Source organism: Mus caroli, unplaced genomic scaffold (assembly GCF_978045245.1).
Source record: "Mus caroli unplaced genomic scaffold, Mus_caroli_1 scaffold_19, whole genome shotgun sequence".
NCBI classification, from domain to species: Eukaryota; Metazoa; Chordata; class Mammalia; order Rodentia; family Muridae; genus Mus; species Mus caroli.
Genome location: NW_028227274.1, coordinates 63,948,005 through 63,965,640, shown reverse-complemented (window position 1 = coordinate 63,965,640; position 17,636 = coordinate 63,948,005). Strand labels below are relative to the sequence as shown.

The 17,636-nt window shown below is 46.0% G+C and overlaps 1 protein-coding gene across 10 annotated transcripts in view; it reads right to left on the bottom strand.

Annotated features, from left to right (window-relative positions):
- The window catches only part of Znf532 (zinc finger protein 532), a 108,827-nt gene that overhangs the window by 30,203 nt on the left and 60,988 nt on the right, over positions 1–17,636 (bottom strand). For 9 of the 10 annotated variants that reach the window (XM_029471791.2, XM_085833610.1, XM_029471793.2 and 6 more), the window contains 3 exons: positions 14,626–14,802; positions 7,398–7,560; positions 2,478–2,759 (listed from right to left, as the gene is read on the bottom strand). The exons of the other annotated variant lie outside the window; for it this stretch is intronic. In XM_029471791.2, the coding sequence (XP_029327651.1) occupies positions 2,478–2,759; positions 7,398–7,560; positions 14,626–14,802 (622 nt within the window). The remainder of the gene's footprint in view (positions 1–2,477; positions 2,760–7,397; positions 7,561–14,625; positions 14,803–17,636) is intronic. 10 annotated transcript variants of the gene reach the window in all.

Here is a 17,636-nt window from a genome sequence, read left to right as displayed (position 1 = left end):
TTTAGTATCATCAAAAGTGTGGCAAGCTATATTCCTCATGATATGATATAAGAACAAAAGTGCAGTGGCTGGAGAGATGGCTCAGCAGATAAGAGCACCGACTGCTCTTCCAGAGGTCCTGAGTTCAATTCCCTGCAACCACATGGCACCGCACAACTCCCTGTAACTCCTGTTCCAGGAGATCCAACACTCTCATACAGACACACATGCAGTCAAAACACCAATATACATAAAATAAAAATACCTAGGACATAATTTTATCTAAAAACTTCAACCTGAGGCTCAGGAGACGGCTCAAAGCAGGAAAGAACCAGGACCTGCAACTGGGACCCCAGAACCCACGCAAAGCTCCTCCTTAGGAGTGCATATCCCAGCACTCTCACAGTGAGCCGAGAGACAGAGGCAGAGACAGATGATCTCCTGGAAACTCATGGTCCAGCCAGCTCAGTGGACGCAGCAGTGAACAAAAGACTCTGTCTCCAACAAGATGAAGGAGTACCTACACACAAGGTTGTCCTCTGACCTCTACATCAGAGCCAGGGCACCTACCTACCCACAGACACACACACACACACACACACACACACACACACACACCCCAAACCCAGTAACGTTAAAGAGAACCTATCGGTCAAACAGTGTCATTTTCACAATAACTGAATGGCACATTTAAAATAAAAATTCAGAGACTCCTCCTATGGATTCATTCTGCATCCCAAACAATCAGAAAATGTGAACACAGCCTAATATGGTATCCAAATACAGTAATAGGTAATATAAAAGTAATTGTGCTTAATTTATTAAGTCTAATAGGGTTGTTTTTTTTTTTTACATTTATTCATTCTACGCATGTGTGTCCATATGACATGCCCTTGAGTGTTACAGCCAAAGGCTACTTGTCTGCTCTCTCCTTCTACTGTGTGGGTCCTGGGATTGAGCTCAGGTCACCAGACATGGCAGCAAGTGCTTTTACCTGTTGAACCATCTCACTGGCCCTTTTAAGGTGGTTTAAAATTCTTACCACTTAGTAATGTAGATTTATGATCTTAAAAAAAGAAAACTAGGGCTAGAGAGAAGCTCAACAGTACTGAGTGCTCTCATAGGACCGAGGTTCAATTCCCAGCACCCAGGGCTCACAACAAGTTGTCAGCTCCAAAGGATCTGACGCTCTCTTAAGTCCCTGTGAACACTGTATACACATGGTGCGCATGCTCATACACACATACACACAAAGTAAAAATAAATAAATCATAAAAGAGAGAGATACAACCATTTGTTGACTGACTTCAGGAGTCAAGGTTGAGAGCTTGTAAGGCATGAAGTTCACCCTTGTACTGCAAACTCTAGGTGACTCACAAAGCCAACAGACGCACTCTTGGGGGGGGTGAGTCAGGAAAGCCACGCAACTGGGGGACCCCCGAAAAGAGCAAGAGTGAGGGCAAGACATATCCATACCCCGAAAATCTCATCTTAAGAGCAGCAGGAGTGGGCTGGTGAGATGGCTCAGTGGGTAAGAACACCCGACTGCTCTTCCGAAGGTCAGGAGTTCAAATCCCAGCAACCACATGGTGGCTCACAACCATCCGTAACAAGATCTGACTCCCTCTTCTGGAGTGTCTGAAGACAGCTACAGTGTACTTACATATAATAAATAAATAAATCTTTTTAAAAAAAGAAAAAAAAAAGAGCAGCAGGAGTAAGGACTGCGCCTCCCCAGTTCTGAGCCTGCATGTCCCAGGGCATGGAGTCTGTGTGACCCCCCATCTTTGCCACCCTTGAGGTAGTCTTGAAGCCCTGTGGCTAAATCACACAGGTTTAATTAACTTCCTCTCTCGTGCGGTAAAGATGTATCCAGCAAGCACCTGGGATTCCTCTTCATGCAAATGAACCCTTCCCAGCACCTTGACACCAACCAATAACATACAGTTCCCCCCAAACCCCTGCCCACTCCCCAGGGTTTATACAGCCTTTGTTAACGTCATTAAAAAGAGAGCTGCGTCACTGAAAACCATCTCAGAGAAGGCTATTCCTCCCCGGCTCTCACTGCCAGACTAAAGTTCTGTGGAACCCACTGCCCAAATATGCTTCATTCCTTCTGCCCAGCCTGGTGTGCAATGGTACCTGGGTACCCAGAGGACAGAAGCAGAACCAGGCTGGCAGCAGTCAGCATCACTGCTGCCTCTGCACCTCCTCTCTTCCTTGCTGGTCACAAGCACTCGGATGAGCCTTAGCCCCATCTGTAGCATCCTCAGCTATCAACAGACCGACAAGTCACTGCTACTATTGAGTGTACGAGGGAAGGCAGGTAGGACTGGAAGGGGTTGGGAATGTCCATTCCACAGATAAAGCAAGTGAGGCACACGGACATTGAGGTCACACTAATCCTAACTACTGGCAGAGACTGAATGGCAAGAGGGTCACCAGCATCCACCAGCGTCCCCTCCTGGTGCCGGAGCATGGATGTCACTCTCACTGACCTTCCCATGCTCTTTCCTCATGTGAGACAGATACACATCCCTCTGTGTGAACAGACGGTCACACTCCCAACACGTCCACCCGAGACTGGCCATCTTCTTGGGTTCTGTGGATTTCTTTGCAGGAGATGGAGACTTCTTTTCCAGTTTCTCTTTCCCATTCACGGACTTGGCATCCTCTCTGCTGTGGTTTGCTGAATTCTGAGTTGCAGGCTTAACGCTCAAAGGCAAGTTTATACCCAAGTTTGGAGGCCCTTCAATACTTTTCAATGTTCCATGCATAGACTGCATAGTAAAGAGAAAAGAAACGCCTATCACAAATCACACCGTTTCAACAGAATTTGACAATCATTCAGAGAAGTATCTCCTAAACTAGAAATAGACATTTTTAAACACATAAGGGAGAAGTCAGACATGGCGCTGCACACCTGTAATCCTAGCACTCAGGAGACAGAGGCAGAAAGATCTCTTCCACAGAAAGTTCCAGGCCAGCCTGGGCTACACAGTGACCCTCTTGTCACAAAAAATTTTTAAATAAATCAAGATGAATTAAAAACAGTGGAGCCGAGCATGGTAGCAAACACCTTTAAATCCACTAAGGCAGGCAGATGGCTGTAAATTTGAGGCCAGTCTAGTCCATGTAACAAGTTCTATGCAGTCTAGGGTGATATAGTGAGACTCCCTCTCAAAAATAAAGTGGGGGGAGGGGGAAGGGAGGGAGCCAGATAAAGAAACATTAACTGTTTTAACTTGTGTGGAGTTCAGAGGGTAACTTGCAGGAGTCGGTTCCCTCCTTGTGCCATGTAGGTCCTGGGAAGGAGACCCAGGCCATTAGGACGGCAGCAGGTACCTTTATCCAGAGAGTGATCTCACTAGCCCTATAAAGAAGCACAATAATACATAACTTTCATGACGGCTCTGCTATGTGTTTTAGTTCCATTTTTAACATTTACCTATGTTGTGTGCGTGTGCTGTGATTGTGTGTGTGGATGTGCACATGCCACAGTGCAGGTGCATGTGAGGCCAGGTGTCTAGCGGGAGTGAGGTGTCTCATTCCACCGCTCAGGGTGGCCCTGGAGATCAAACTCAGGTCAGCGGGTGCCTTAACACTGAGCCATCATACTGACCATAGTTCCACATACCTCTCTAAAGCTTACCCATCAGCACCATTTAACGCTGTCTGAAGGCAGGCCCCTGTCCTGAAACATACTGGCTCTTCCCTCCCTGTGGGAGACCATTTCCCACTTGCAGAACTGTTTAAGTAGGCTCATGTGCAGAAGTATCAAGGCCCATGATCCAGCAAGACATGCTGCTTTGCATATTTTTGGAAACTTTGGGTACAAGTACCATCAGGGCTTGGGGGTAATTCTCACCTCCCAACTCCCCTTTACTAGGAGTGTACAGTTTCTCTGAATGTACCCAGTAGGTACTCAAAAACTCTTTTAAAATCGAGTAGTTGTTTATTATCACTAATACAGAAGCCAACAAACAGCTATCCTGAACCTATAGGATTCTGAATGTGGGTGGGATAAAGTCAGTAAAATGAGACCCTTTTTGTTCCTCCCATTCTAAGCCTTGAGTGTGGGGCTGAGCGCATTCCTGGCAAGCATTCCATAGGACATATGCGGCTTCCTTCCCACCTTTTATTTTGAGACAGTCTCATCAGGTTGCTGAGGCTGGCTTGCTCAAGCAAGCTTTGAACTTATGACTCCAGTAGCTGAGGTTTGGGCCTGTACCACCAGATCTAATTAATGCAGTTGATTCTAAAGACTGGCTCACTGTCATTTTTGTTGGCTCTGTACTAAAGGCAGCAAGCCTGTGCCTTGAGACATAGCTTATCTGTTCAGGACCTCTGACATCAGGGTTCCCACGGTCACAGAGACTAACTCTATGGAAGGCTTGGTGCCCCACCCTCCCTGAGTTGTCAAGATGACATCATTCTGTACCTCCCCTCCCCTGGGATGCTTTCTAAACAACACCAGCATTAGTGGCCTTCTTCCACACAGTCCTGCCCAGGAAGAAAGGTGAGTTGTATGGTATTCTCGCCAGGAAAGGACACAAGAGTCAACAGGCCCACCCATGGAGTTGAGAGCAATGTCTGATCAGGGGGAAGCAAGGTGGACAATTTCCTTACCGTCACACCTATTTATTTTCCATGTACATGCCAGACTTCTATGTGCACAGAAGGTACCTAGTTTGTGCCTCAGTACACAACTTGTCTGCTTACACTTGTGTGTGTGTGTGTGTGTGTGCAATTATGCATGCATGCATGTGTACGTGAATGTGTGCGTGCAAGCTTGACATGTGTCCATGGAATGACCAGGCCGTCATCCATCCATTTTAATAACTACACTCTCTCTTCAACCCGAGTTTTTAATGTTTCTTAATATTTAAAATGCACGTGAAGGAGCCTCAATCCTTAAACTTTCCATAAGCTTCTATGTAAATGGAAGAGGGGGCAGGGACACAAAGTAACTTTGGGGACAGAAATCATGGAAAAGAAGTGAGGGTTCTGTCAAGACAAGGCAGAGCACTGGAGTCCGTGCTAAATGCAGGCATACACACTCGAGTAAAAGCAAGGCGAAAGCCAGCTGTCTTTTTAATGAAAGGAATGCAAATGTACCTAGCACATGAAATCCTTAGAACCATCTAAAAAAAAAATAGTAATACAACTTAATTCTTTCAGGACTGATTTTCCCTTAGCTCTTGTAACAGCTCACTCAGATGAGCATAAATGAAACGTTCGCCTAAATGTGAATGTCGGTATGTTGTGTAAGGACCTCCTACAAAGTAAATGAGCACGGATTCTGGAAGAACAGAGATATTATTAATGTGAATCAACTAAAAATGGGCCACCTGACACACACACGCAGAGAGAGAGAGAGAAAGAGAGAGAGAATATGAGTGGATGAATGTGAAAGAGAACAGAAGAGAGCAAGAGGGGAGAGAGACAGACAGAGAGACTGAGAGTCAGACAGACTGACAGAATTAATGAGTGTGAGAACAGAAAAGAATGAGGGAGGGAGGGAAGGAGGGGGAGAGAGAGAGCAAGACCACCTCCCTAACACACCCCCATTCCAGTTCTGCTTCATGACTATATATCAGAGGGGCATTACAGGTATTAGACAAGCTAAATTTGAAACAAGAGATGCATCACTTTAAACATAAACATGCCTCTAAAAAATTGTATTTAAGCCGGGCATGGTAGGTATGCCTTTAATCTCAGCACTCGGGAGGCAGAGGCAGGCGGATTTCTGAGTTCGAGGCCAGCCTGGTCTACAGAATGAGTTCCAGGACAGCCGGGGCTACACAGAGAAACCCTGTCTCGAAAAACCAAAAAAAAAGGTATTTATTCTTACCTACCAAGCATAATAACAGGAGTTTAAGGACAATAGGATTTATTTAAAATAAAACCAGTCCCATTGCCTTCTTATCACACAGGCCGGTTAGTTCAGGTGACTAAAACCAATCCAGGCCTGCGGCTCGGGGTCAGGTCCTCCGTCCTCCATCCATCCATGTTCACGATTACAAGGAGACCCACACCCCGGAGTACACTAACCACTTGCTGGTGCCAAGATTAAGTTCCAGAAACCAACTCTCAGCAGTCCTTCGAGAGGCAACCTCCAGCGAGGCTGCCTCCCTTTCACAGGGAAAAGTAAGAAGCCATAGCTCTCTGGCAGCAGCACTCGCCACGAGGAGGCAGGAGCAGGAAGATTTCGGGAAAATCAAGGCCACCATGGTTTGGTTTCCATAGTAGGTAACCTAGCCTGTCATCGTAAGGCCCTACCTCAGGAAAAGCAAGCAACCTGTAATTACATGAGCCTTTGAGGCTGACAGAGGAGCTTGGTGCCTCCTGAGGGGGTGGAAAGAAGAGAATCCAAATGAATACCAAATACTACAGCAGGTTCAACACCCAGTCGACCCTAAATGTTTACCATCAACTAACTCAGTGGCTAAGAACACTTATTACTCTCTGCAAGAGAATCCACTTACAGGGGAACAGATGCCCTCTTCTGACCTCAGAAGGAACCAGGCTACAGTGCACATACATCACACAGGCAAAACCTCATACACAGAATATAAATTTAATGAGATAAGGTATAACTATGCGGCCCTGGCTAACCTAGAACTTGCCATGTAAACCAGGCTGGCCTTCAACTCAGAGATCCTCCTGCCTCTGCCTCCAACTTAATATCTGCCATCATACCTGAATTATATGCTATTTTCATAGGGAGAAAAAAGCCAAAAAACAAAAACGAAAAACTAAAGGGTATCAAATACAATAAAAAGTTAAAAGCTTATATAATTTCAAAGGGGGGAACCAATTTTTCTGAATGTATCAATATTTATATAAATTAGTATAACTCATCAAAACTCCTATTTCTTCATCCTGTATGACAGAATTCTCAGAACAGACAACTACAAAAGCTAAAGAGATAGTTCAGCAGTTAAGGGCACATATTGAACTTGCAGAAGACCCGGGTTCATTTCCCAGTGCCCACGTCACAGATTATGACAGCCTGTTCCAGCTCCAGGAGAGTCTGACCTCTGCCTCTAAGGGCATTTGAACCCCATGCACATACCCAAACAGACATAATTAAACAAAAATAAACCTCATATTTTAGAGAAAACTTCACAGTCATCAGTTTCATGTACATACAGAGAGCCCTAATAACTTTATTTAAACCAGAGCATGCACGCCTGTTCCTTTTCAGCAGTCTTGGGGAGACAGAGCAAGACTCCTGGATACACAGCACCCCAAAGCCAACTGAACATGAAGACAACATGTGGCAATGGGCCGGTATCCATCTCTTCCCCTCAATGTAGCAGCATGCTCTACAGAAATCTGCAGCTCGGCCAGGGCCTACAACCATGCATGAATCTGCGGTTCACTTAGACGGGAGGAGAGACGCGCACACACACCTTGATATGGTCCATCATAAGTTGCTTCTGGGCATATAAAAGAGAACAGTCTGGACACTTGAAAACAGACACCTTCTGGTTGTCAGTGTGCTGGTCAAAGTGGCGATACAGCAAGGTTTGCAGAGTGAACACAGTGTCGCACATGGAACACTTATAGATTATTCTAGAACAGAAGAAGCGCAGCGAGATACAGTCAGTCAGCCTCGGCTCACGTCAAAGCCACTACTTAGCATCTAAGGAACTCGGGGGTAGAAGTCATTGACAGGAGACACACGAGAACATTTTAGCTGTGAGGCAAGCTTTAAGACAACCGACATTGCTCAATCACAGCAGGTAAGTCTTTGGTTCTAAGACACACTCAGCAACATTTGTTTAGAAAGCTTAACCATGCTGCGATGGGCATGTTTGTACAAAGCCTACTGGTACTGTAACACACAGCAAGAAACATCAAAATCAAACCATCAATTTCTCTCTATCTCTCTCTGTGTGTGTCTCTGTCTCTCTCTCCACCCTCCTCCCTCCTTCCTCTCTTTGAAAATAAAGATTGAAAAGGACAATTCAACTGAACAGTGCATCCTAACCCAAGAAAGAATGTGGAGTGGTTTTTGTTTCTTTAGGTGAGGTCAAACAAAGCAATACAGCTCAATGATGGTACCCTAACTAGAAAAATAATTTGATTAAAGAACTAAAGACACCCAAACTCTAATACTTGCATATTCTGAGTTTACATTTAAAATTAGCCATTTTTCTCTTGAATATCATCCTTTCTATACCAAATTTAACGCAGAAATATGTACGCCAATGCACAATCACAGAGATAAACACACACACACACCATAGGAAACCTCAATGCTTCTTAAAAATGGTTTACGGTACCCACACAGTAGACACCATTTCCATACCCAATGCATCATCTCAATCCACCTCCTTAACTTAATATTTACCAACTTAGAACCTTCTAAGCAAATCTCTTCTACCCAGTTAGATCTTTCCTGAAGCTCAAAGCTCCAGTGCGGGTGTTTGGTGGGATTGGGGCGTGTGCAACACCCCCCGCTGTGTGCAGCTGGGGCACACACCCCTTCCTTACTGCTCCAGGTCATCCTGGAGGTCCTATGAAAACCTGGCTCCTTTGAAAGACTGTGGAACAGGCATGAAGAGTCTAGGAGAAACTGAGAAACGAAGGGGAACTACTGGCTAAAGAGAACGGCGGGGGTGGGGGTGGGGGTGGGGGGGTTGTCGCTGGGAGTGTCAAGTGTGAGCAAAGTCAGAGAAGGGAGGCCCATGAGCCCGTCTGGATTTCTCCAGTGTGTTCTCATGAGAGCTCCTCGCACAGCTTCAAACTCTCCTGGACAATGCTGTCACAGACCTGTAATTCAGCCCAGCATGCTGGTGGATGCCTATACTCCCAACACTTGAAAAGTGATGCAGAAGGAGTTGCTATGAGTTCAAGGCCAGCCCAGTTTATAGCAAATATCACCCTGGTCAGGGCTAAATAAAAAGACTCTATATTAATGATGACGATGGTGGTGGTGGTAATATAAATAATTTCTTTTATGGCTACAGCTTTAACTCTCCTTTCTCACAGAGGACTGTGAAATGAAACCAGAAGACCACGCGTTTTTTCTAAGGTCTTGCCAAAGCAGCACTTTTCACCTTCACTACAGATGGACAAGAAAAGTCCAGCTCATTCCTGCCAGGCTTTCCTCACGCAGCCCAGTGCTGGTCCCCTGTGATACTTCACCATCACAGCGTCAGGTGTCCAAGGATGCTAGCTATCCCCTTACTGTTTGGAACTGCTTAATGTGAAGAGCCTCAGTGTCCAATGAAACAAACCATCACGTAGAGAATATTTTTGAAAAAAAGTGCTTATAAAGATTTCAGGAAAATTGAAACAAGGCAGTATATTAATTATGATATGTATACATTCCTTCTTACTACTGATTGGTTATATTTTATGTGTGTGCCACATGCAAACATATATGACACATATATGTGGGTGTCCTTGGAGGTCAGAAGAAGGTGTTAGATCCCTGACAGCTAGAATTACATGCCAATGGGAGACCCAGACATGAGTGCTGAACTCAGGTCCTCTGGAAGAGCAGGAAGTGTTCTTAACTGTAGAGGCATCTCTCTAGTCCCATGATCACATTTCTCAAATGGTAAAGAATTAGAAAGCTTAGAATTACCATTGTCTCTAGGGATGATTATATGTGTGTGTGTGTGTGTGTGTGTGTGTATATATATATATATATATATATATATATATATATATATATATAATGTGCTTGCTCTACTGCTCTGCTTATGTTTATTTTATGGATTCCCTATAGTTAAGATGCAAGCATTTGAAAAAAGAAAGCCTTGGGATGTAGCTATGGCATGGGTACAAGTATGCATTTGCAGAGGAGTCCAAGTTCGGTCCCAGCAGGGCCCCATGTCAAGTTGCTCACAACTGCCTATAGCTCCAGCTCTAGGAAATCTCTGACTTCCTGCATACATGTGTGTGAACACACACACACAAACACACACACACTTAAAAAAATCACAACAGGTATGGCTCTCATTTTCTTCTTGGGGGGAAGATACAAAATCGCATGGCAGGGTTACTTAGCATCTTTCTGAGGAAGCGGATGACTGAGTTGTTGGTATATTATCAAAGAGCCTCCCCGTGAAACACTAATGAGCCAGGAGCGGTGGGGAGTTTCTACAATCCCACAGAAAGAGCTGAGTTCCAGGCTACCCTGGCAACATAGCAAGATCTCAACTCAAAAAGCGCACAGAGGAGAAGAGTCGGCCCTGAACCTCTTGCAGAAATATGGCAGAAGCCAATCAAGCTCAAAAAGGTGACAGGATCACTATCAGGAGAGGCGGTCACTGGCCGAGTGCCCATTGTGACCCACTGAGAAGTTGTGTGGCCTCGTTCTGTGATGAGAGCCTCGGCTGACTCTGAGAAAGCAGGGTCAGACGAGGAGGCCACCCAAGAATGAAAGCTGCTTCCTCTGGAACATGGGGGGTGGGGGGTGGGGTGGGGGGTGGGGTGGGGGGTGGGCAGGTGGTGTTCAACTGTTCTGGAGGAAGGACAGAGACAAGGCCATAAACCCAAAAGGCACACCCTGGTCAGGAGCCTGGACACGGTCTGTGCAGCTGGCAAGCTCGGAAGCCACGCTCGGAACCAGCTGGCATGGTGATCAGCACAGACATCCTGAATAGGGGCTGTGTGTGATGACTTTTATGAGTGTGCTTCCAGAAAGGGAAGAACATACTGAGTACCAGGCTGTGCTGTCCCGTGTCTCCCAAGGATGCAAGGCAGACTGAGATGTGAGCAAGCCAGAAGGGACCAGGCCGTGCAAACCCAGGGATTCTGGAGAAAGGGTTCCCAGAACGGTCTCAGTACCCAGTTCTCAGTACTGCCACCATTTCTGTGGAGTAAGAACCATTCAAAGCAGCAGTCACTGCTGCTGTGCTAGAATCAGCAAATAACAAGAGGCCCACACACTCACACTACGGTTTGAAGGGACAAATCATGAACACGGAGCAAACCGCCTGACGACAGCGGAAAAGCCTGGGGGGAGGGGGAAACAGTCTGTGGCAAGAGAAAGGGGGAGGTTTCCCAAACTGGGGGTGGGAGGGAAAACCCTCCATGCAAAGGCAGAGATAAGCAAGCTGGTGAGACCTGGGGTCCACGGTGCTGTGTGCATGCTGGGGAGAGGGTAATTCAGCACTGGGAAGGACTGGAAAAACACTTCTAAACCCTGGGTGTGACGTGAGCACCTAGGCAGCCAGAACACTGAGGGTGGGGTAAGGGGGGTACCAAAGTGTGCTGCAGCCCCAGTTCTCCAGACCCTGCTGGACATGTGTGGGAAACAAAAACAAATAAACAGGGGGCTTGGAGCCCTGGAACTGCTAATGGGAGCTACTGATTAAATCCCAGCAGGCAGGAAGCACTGCTCTCTACAATGGAACTGGTTCTCATAACCCTGGCCAGCTGACGGACACTACCTTCATCTGGATCAGAGTCGTGAGGTCATTTGTTTGATGTATTAATGAATTAACCCCAATGCCAAGGTCTTTCCCCAGAGACCTAGGGGGTCCCCCGACCATGCTGATACAGCAACACTGTAGGCTTTATTTCTCAGGCGCTCGCCTCAATTCTGTCCCTTATACAGCTCCCAACTTAGGAACTATCATTTCAGCCTGACGAATGCATGCTCAAAGTAACATAAAGTATCCAGCAATCATTAAAGAGGTTTCAAAGTGCCCTTTTAGATAGCAGGGGAAATATGCGCACCCACATCCTAGAAAATAAGAAACAAAGCGCTTACGGTGTATCTGGGACACGGTATTTTGCAAGTTGAGGTGCTGAAACTGCAGGACTTCTGGTCTATGCTCACACATCTGCATCCTCGGTACAGAAACGGATACTGAGTGGTGAGAAACTGAAGAAGTCATTTGGGTAACTCTGAATCCGTTGCATAACCACAGCCCTCCAAGCACTACTTCGAGGGTCAGCCCCTGAAGATGCTCTGATTGCAAGGCCACTGGCTTGCTTTTAACTAATTCCAAGTGACCCCAAACGGCCACAGGATAAGTAGTTTCACATTAGCTTGGATGGGCGAAAGTAGCAAGGAGGGCAATAAGCAGAACTCACTGGAGAGGCAGCTGAGGGCAGGGCTGGCCTCAGCCAAGAGCGGAGGACCAAGGACAGGACGAACACAAGCTAAGGCTGCTGACACACAGCTGCATTGGGCTGGGCCTTCTGCCTTTCATTTCACCAGTATGCCATTTTTATTTTGCAATTTAAAACACAGCAGCTTATGCCTGTGTTTAGGTGTTTGCTTATTAAAGAAACCTGAGAGTAAAAAACAAAATAAAACAAATTAAAGACTATATAAAAAGGAAGCTGGCTCAGAGTGGGGTCACACACCTATAATCTAGTACTGCGGGGTCCGTGGTAGGAGGACAGTGAGCTGGAGGTTAACCTGAGCCAGGCAGTTCAATCCTGTCCCCAACAGGGTGAAAAGAAAAAGAAAATCAAGATAATATTTTCCTATGCAGTTTCCTTCTTCCTAGGGGGAATCTGTTCTAATAGCCCAAAGTGATCAGAACCACAGAGACGCTCGCTGTACGCTCTCATCAGACAGCTTCTCCATCTCGGCAGCACGCACTCTTACCTACGTCTCCTCGCTGAGGTGACAGGTAATTAGCACTGACTTCACTTTCCTTGTCCACTGTTTCTGGGGAGAACCTTTGCTCATTTGCTCTAATCACAGACTTTAGCATATGGAGTTCTCTTCCAAGGCCTAGGACTGTAGCTTCTTTCATTGAAGGAAGTGGTTTACTGCTTCTCGTGGGCAGTGATGGCACCACCCTCGCCAAGCTGCCTACTAAGGCTGCCAGGCAGGTGGCATACAGAGCATAGACATGCTGGACAAAGGGTGTTCATGTGGTGATGAAGCAAGGCAGGAAGGGGCCCTGTGATCTAGAACAGGGTATAATTTAGAACCTACAAATAGCTTAATTCTAGAATTTTGCACTTAATAATTTCGGTCCGTAGCTGATCTTGATTAACAGAAATTATAAAAATTTAAATTGTGAATAAAGAGCAGGGGAATACTGCTTTCTGTAAAAAAACTCCCTTAAAGTAAAACTATAAAAATTTTAGACCTACTGTGCTCAAACTTGAGCAATAGTGCTTTAACTCATCTTAAGCTACTATCCTCTGTTTCCAGTTTATACCTACGGTCCAGACAGAATATTTGACTTATTTGAATGAAGAACCAGTAGCTATATTCATCGTGAGGAAAAGGATGTGTTAGTTTGCACAAGTTTTCTCAGAGTAAACGCTGGAGACAGGTTCACTAATCTCATCAATCCCTGTCCCTGGAAGAGAACGTCCCTTCCGATGTGAACCCCCTAATTTGTCATTTGCCTCCTTTAAAGATCAAGACCTATTTGAATAAATAGATTTTAACAGTGTTTTACTAAACAGTCATTTGTATATATATATAATCATATTTTCCCCAAACCTACAAAACAAAACCTGGACATTATATATATATGTGTGTGTGTGTGATATAAAGAAGTACGGATATTATATTGCATTATCTACATCTCTTTCCCTTGTGGATCTTCAATAATGAAGTTACACACAAAATTGCACCAAAATACTGGCACAGCTAATGTAACCTCCCAGTTAGCACACTTCACACAGCCATAATGAGCCCAGAAATAAAACGACCACCACCAAGCACACAGTGTGTTCACAGGTTCCTCACACAATGAGGGAGTGAGCCATTGCGCATGGAGTTCCTGCACAGCCCACACAGGCACCTCGGGCTACAAACTTCAACCACTCCGCCTCCTTCCAATCTCTCAGACCACAGGGCACGGCTGACCTGGCACTTATAGGAGAGATTGACACAGATAAAGGTCCCAGGCTACCCAACTGGCAGATGGTGTAACACAGTCCTGCCTCTGTGCCCACTCCTCCTCCTCCCTTGCCCTCCACTGACTGGCCCTTGCAGCAGACAGGCAGGTAGACCTGTCTGTTCAACAGCCCTAAAGCAAAAACATTAAGTAAAATCAAATTTACTTCCACTAATCAATGACCTGCCCTAGCTATACAGTTAAATTCAGTTACTAGTGTCTCCAGCTGACTTAGCCTTTTGAATGTTGCTGGGAAAGGCGTATGCTACCATAAACAGACTACGGAAATATGGAACGTGACACAGTTTGGGATTTCTGGTTTTATATTTTAATTTTTTCCTAAAACTTACTTGCTAAAAAAAAAAATCATCTTAAGAATAAAATGGGTGGGGGCTGGAGAGAGATGGCTCAGAGGTTAAGAGCACTGACTGCTCTTCCAAAGGTCCTGAATTCAATTCCCAGCAACCACATGGTGGCTCACAACCATTCGTAATGAGATCTCACTCCCTCTTCTGGTGTGTCTGAAGTCAGCTACAGTGTACTTACATATAATAAATAAATAAATCTTTAAAAAAAAAAAAACTAAAGCGAAGAATAAAACTGGGCGCGTGTTCATTTGCTAAGCGATGCTGACTTTCCCTGGAAAAGCTAGGCTGACTTGCTGAGCTACGAGCAGAACTTCACACATCCCAATTAACATAGCCGACAAATGTCCAGGTTTTAAATTGTATTTGCTACAATGACAACCTCCTCTAAATGAGCACTAGAGCAGTGGAGTAAACTCAGCCGTGGGGTGACTTACTTTGGTTCTCCTATCTTGACGCCAGGATGCTGCGTGTAGGCGTGGGAATGTGTGCTTGGGGCAGACTTAAACGCCATTGGACAGATAGGGCACTTGTAGAAGACTTCACAGTGAGAGCCTTGAATGTGAGACTTCAGTGCAGCCACATCAGAGTACACAACATTGCAATGTACACATCTGTTAGAGAAACAACACTGTCATTAGCACAGACCACCGAACACCGAGAGTGAATGTCACTGTGTCAGACATGAACATAGCTCACAGCCCGCAGAGGTTTCTCCTGGCTTTTGGAAGGTACTTTGCCTTTTTCTGCTTGCAACATAATGAAGACAGTTCTGTGTGGTTAAGAGTGTAGATCACAAAGTACAAATGGTCAATGTTTGGAGCATCTTTAACATTTTGAAGAAGTAAGTGTGTGTGTGTGTGTGTGTGTGTGTGTGTGTGTGTGTACGTAGTGAGGCTAATGGACCACGAGGGCCAGATCAGGACCAGGGGACCCAGCAAGATCGTGGGGATCCTGGATTAGGGAAGGACATCGTGTACTGGACTGATTGTAGAGCCTGCCGTTACCACCTGTCTTAGTGCCATACAAAAGACCTTGCCAATGACGGAGGCCTTCAAATCTGCACCTACATACCCTCAACAGAGGGACAAAGAGGGGTACACGGAAAGGGTATGACCTACAGTCTCCTGGTACACACTGGTGTGGTCAATGTATCTTCTACCTGCACTGCATGGTGACCCAAAGGGTGGTAAAAGTCAGCCCCTAGGTTTTGTCTGCAGGAAAACAAATCTGACTGTGTTCATCATATTTGGTCTTTAAATTCCATCTTCTGAAGAGTGAGCATCTCGGAAAGAACAGGCTGCGTGCAAGCTTCTGAGTCTCTGAGTAAGAGAATCAGCTCACTCCCTGCTAAAATCTAACCCCACAAAAACAAAGTTTGAAACCATGATACCTACCCACCCAACCCACTCGTCTCTACCCACCCCACCCCTCAACCCACTCATCTCTAAACACCGACTCTCAGCAATACTGGTAACACCTCCATTTGATCATGGACTCTTCTTGCTTCCCATATGGAAACTTAAGAATGTTCACCGCAGCTCTTGGGAACCATCTGAGAGAACATGCCTCTTGTGTGACTGGACAAACATGTTCCTAGTCACATATATGCAAGTCACCTAAGAAAGAAATCTGCTGACAGGGCATGCCCTCTGGGACACCATGCCAGACACTTCTACCCTTCCAGGCTTAGAGGCACATGGACCCATGGAGGTATCTCCTGTAACGCTACACAGAGGGCATGTTCTACAGCGCAGAGCACAGAAGGCTTTGTTTTCTACAAAATTGCAGGGTAGTCTCAGTTTCGTTTTTGGATTTTGGAGTTTTCTTGTTTGGTTGGTTGGGTGGGTGGTTAGATGGTTGGTTGGTTGAGTGGGTGGGTGGGTAAGTGGTTGGTTGGTTTTGAGACAGGGTTTCTCTGTGTGACTCTGGCTATCCTAGGAAAGCTGCCCTCAAACTCAGAGATCTGCCTGCCTCTGCCTCCCACGTGCTGGAATTAAAGGCGTGCACCACTACTGCCAGGCAGTTTCACCGTCTTAGGGCACAGTGTGCAAGAATTCACTAAAACACTGAGAACAAGAGAATAATAGGACGCCCCAGTGTCTTATCAGGAGCACTGCTGTCAACACAGAAGCCAACCCAGCATACTGAACTCCTTCTGGGTCACCTTACAGATTGTCCCGAACAGGTGCATGCTCCTGTCTGCAGATACTTGTTTGTAAAATAAGAACTGAACAGAGCAGCTTAGTCCCACCTTCCCCTAGAAGCTATCGACTACAGGGGTCAGGGTACTTACTACAAGAACTCAATTCTTGGCCTTGGTGAGGAGACCCACAGATGAAATCAGGCACATCCAGGAGTGTGTGACCACAGACAGAGAGGCTAGAATCTGAGGCTGGGGCTGATGAGTACACCTGTCCAGTGCCGCCCGAATGCTGCCCAGGGTCGACCTTACCACAGGCACACGCATCTTCTCACCAAACATAGGGCTAGGTTGCATTGGAAGCCAAAGAGCAAGACACAAAGGAGCCAGGAAGTGTGCGCTGCGCTCCAGAGCCACTTGGCACAGGAGAAAGCTCCCTGGGCAGAAGCAGCGTAAAATGTGGTTCTGAGTTGGCAGCAGAAGTGGCAAGGACTCGGCCGGTCTAAAAGGAACCACGAGGCCAAGGGAAACAGGGGGAAGAGAAAGGGCAGGCTAGGTCCAGGGCACCAGAGGCCTACAAGTGAGGATTTCAGATACCCCTTGCGTATCACAACGCTACCAAAGCATCGGCCTCACAAGTTCTGGGATGGCAGGCATGTGCCACCATACCTAGCTCTCCTACTATTTTTTGATTAAAAAAAATGTTTACAATATACAACCCTGGGGCCTGGAGAGATGGCTCAGTGGTTAAGAGCACTGACTGTTCTTCCAAAGGCCCTGAGTTCAAATCCCAGCAACCTCATGGTGGCTCACAACCATCTGTAATGGGATCTGATGCCCTCTTCTGGTGTGACTGAAGACAGCTGCAGTGTGCTCATATACATAAATCTTTAAAAAATAAAAATAAAAAGTTGGAACAACATTAAAAAACAAAAACAATATACAACCCTATAATAATCTCTTCCTAACTGCATGTATCAGGAGACAGGAAAATTCAGAAGAATACTTGACTTTTATTTGTAACTGACATTTACTACACGTTAAGCAGAATCCAGACATGGCTGGTCAGTATTTAAGAGACAGACACAATAGGACCAAAGAGATAAGCTCCCCCTCAGAAGGAACAGAGGCAGGGCTGGGGGCCTAAAGGAAATCTCTAAAAAGAACATACAGAGACGAGGAGGTGGGGCGGGAAACAAGGCAGGACCACGCTGCCACGCCCAGTCAAGAAACAGCAACCACTTCATTACTTAAAACAGTACGAGGACTGGACATGGAAGCACTGGGTTTTAGGCCCAGGCTAAA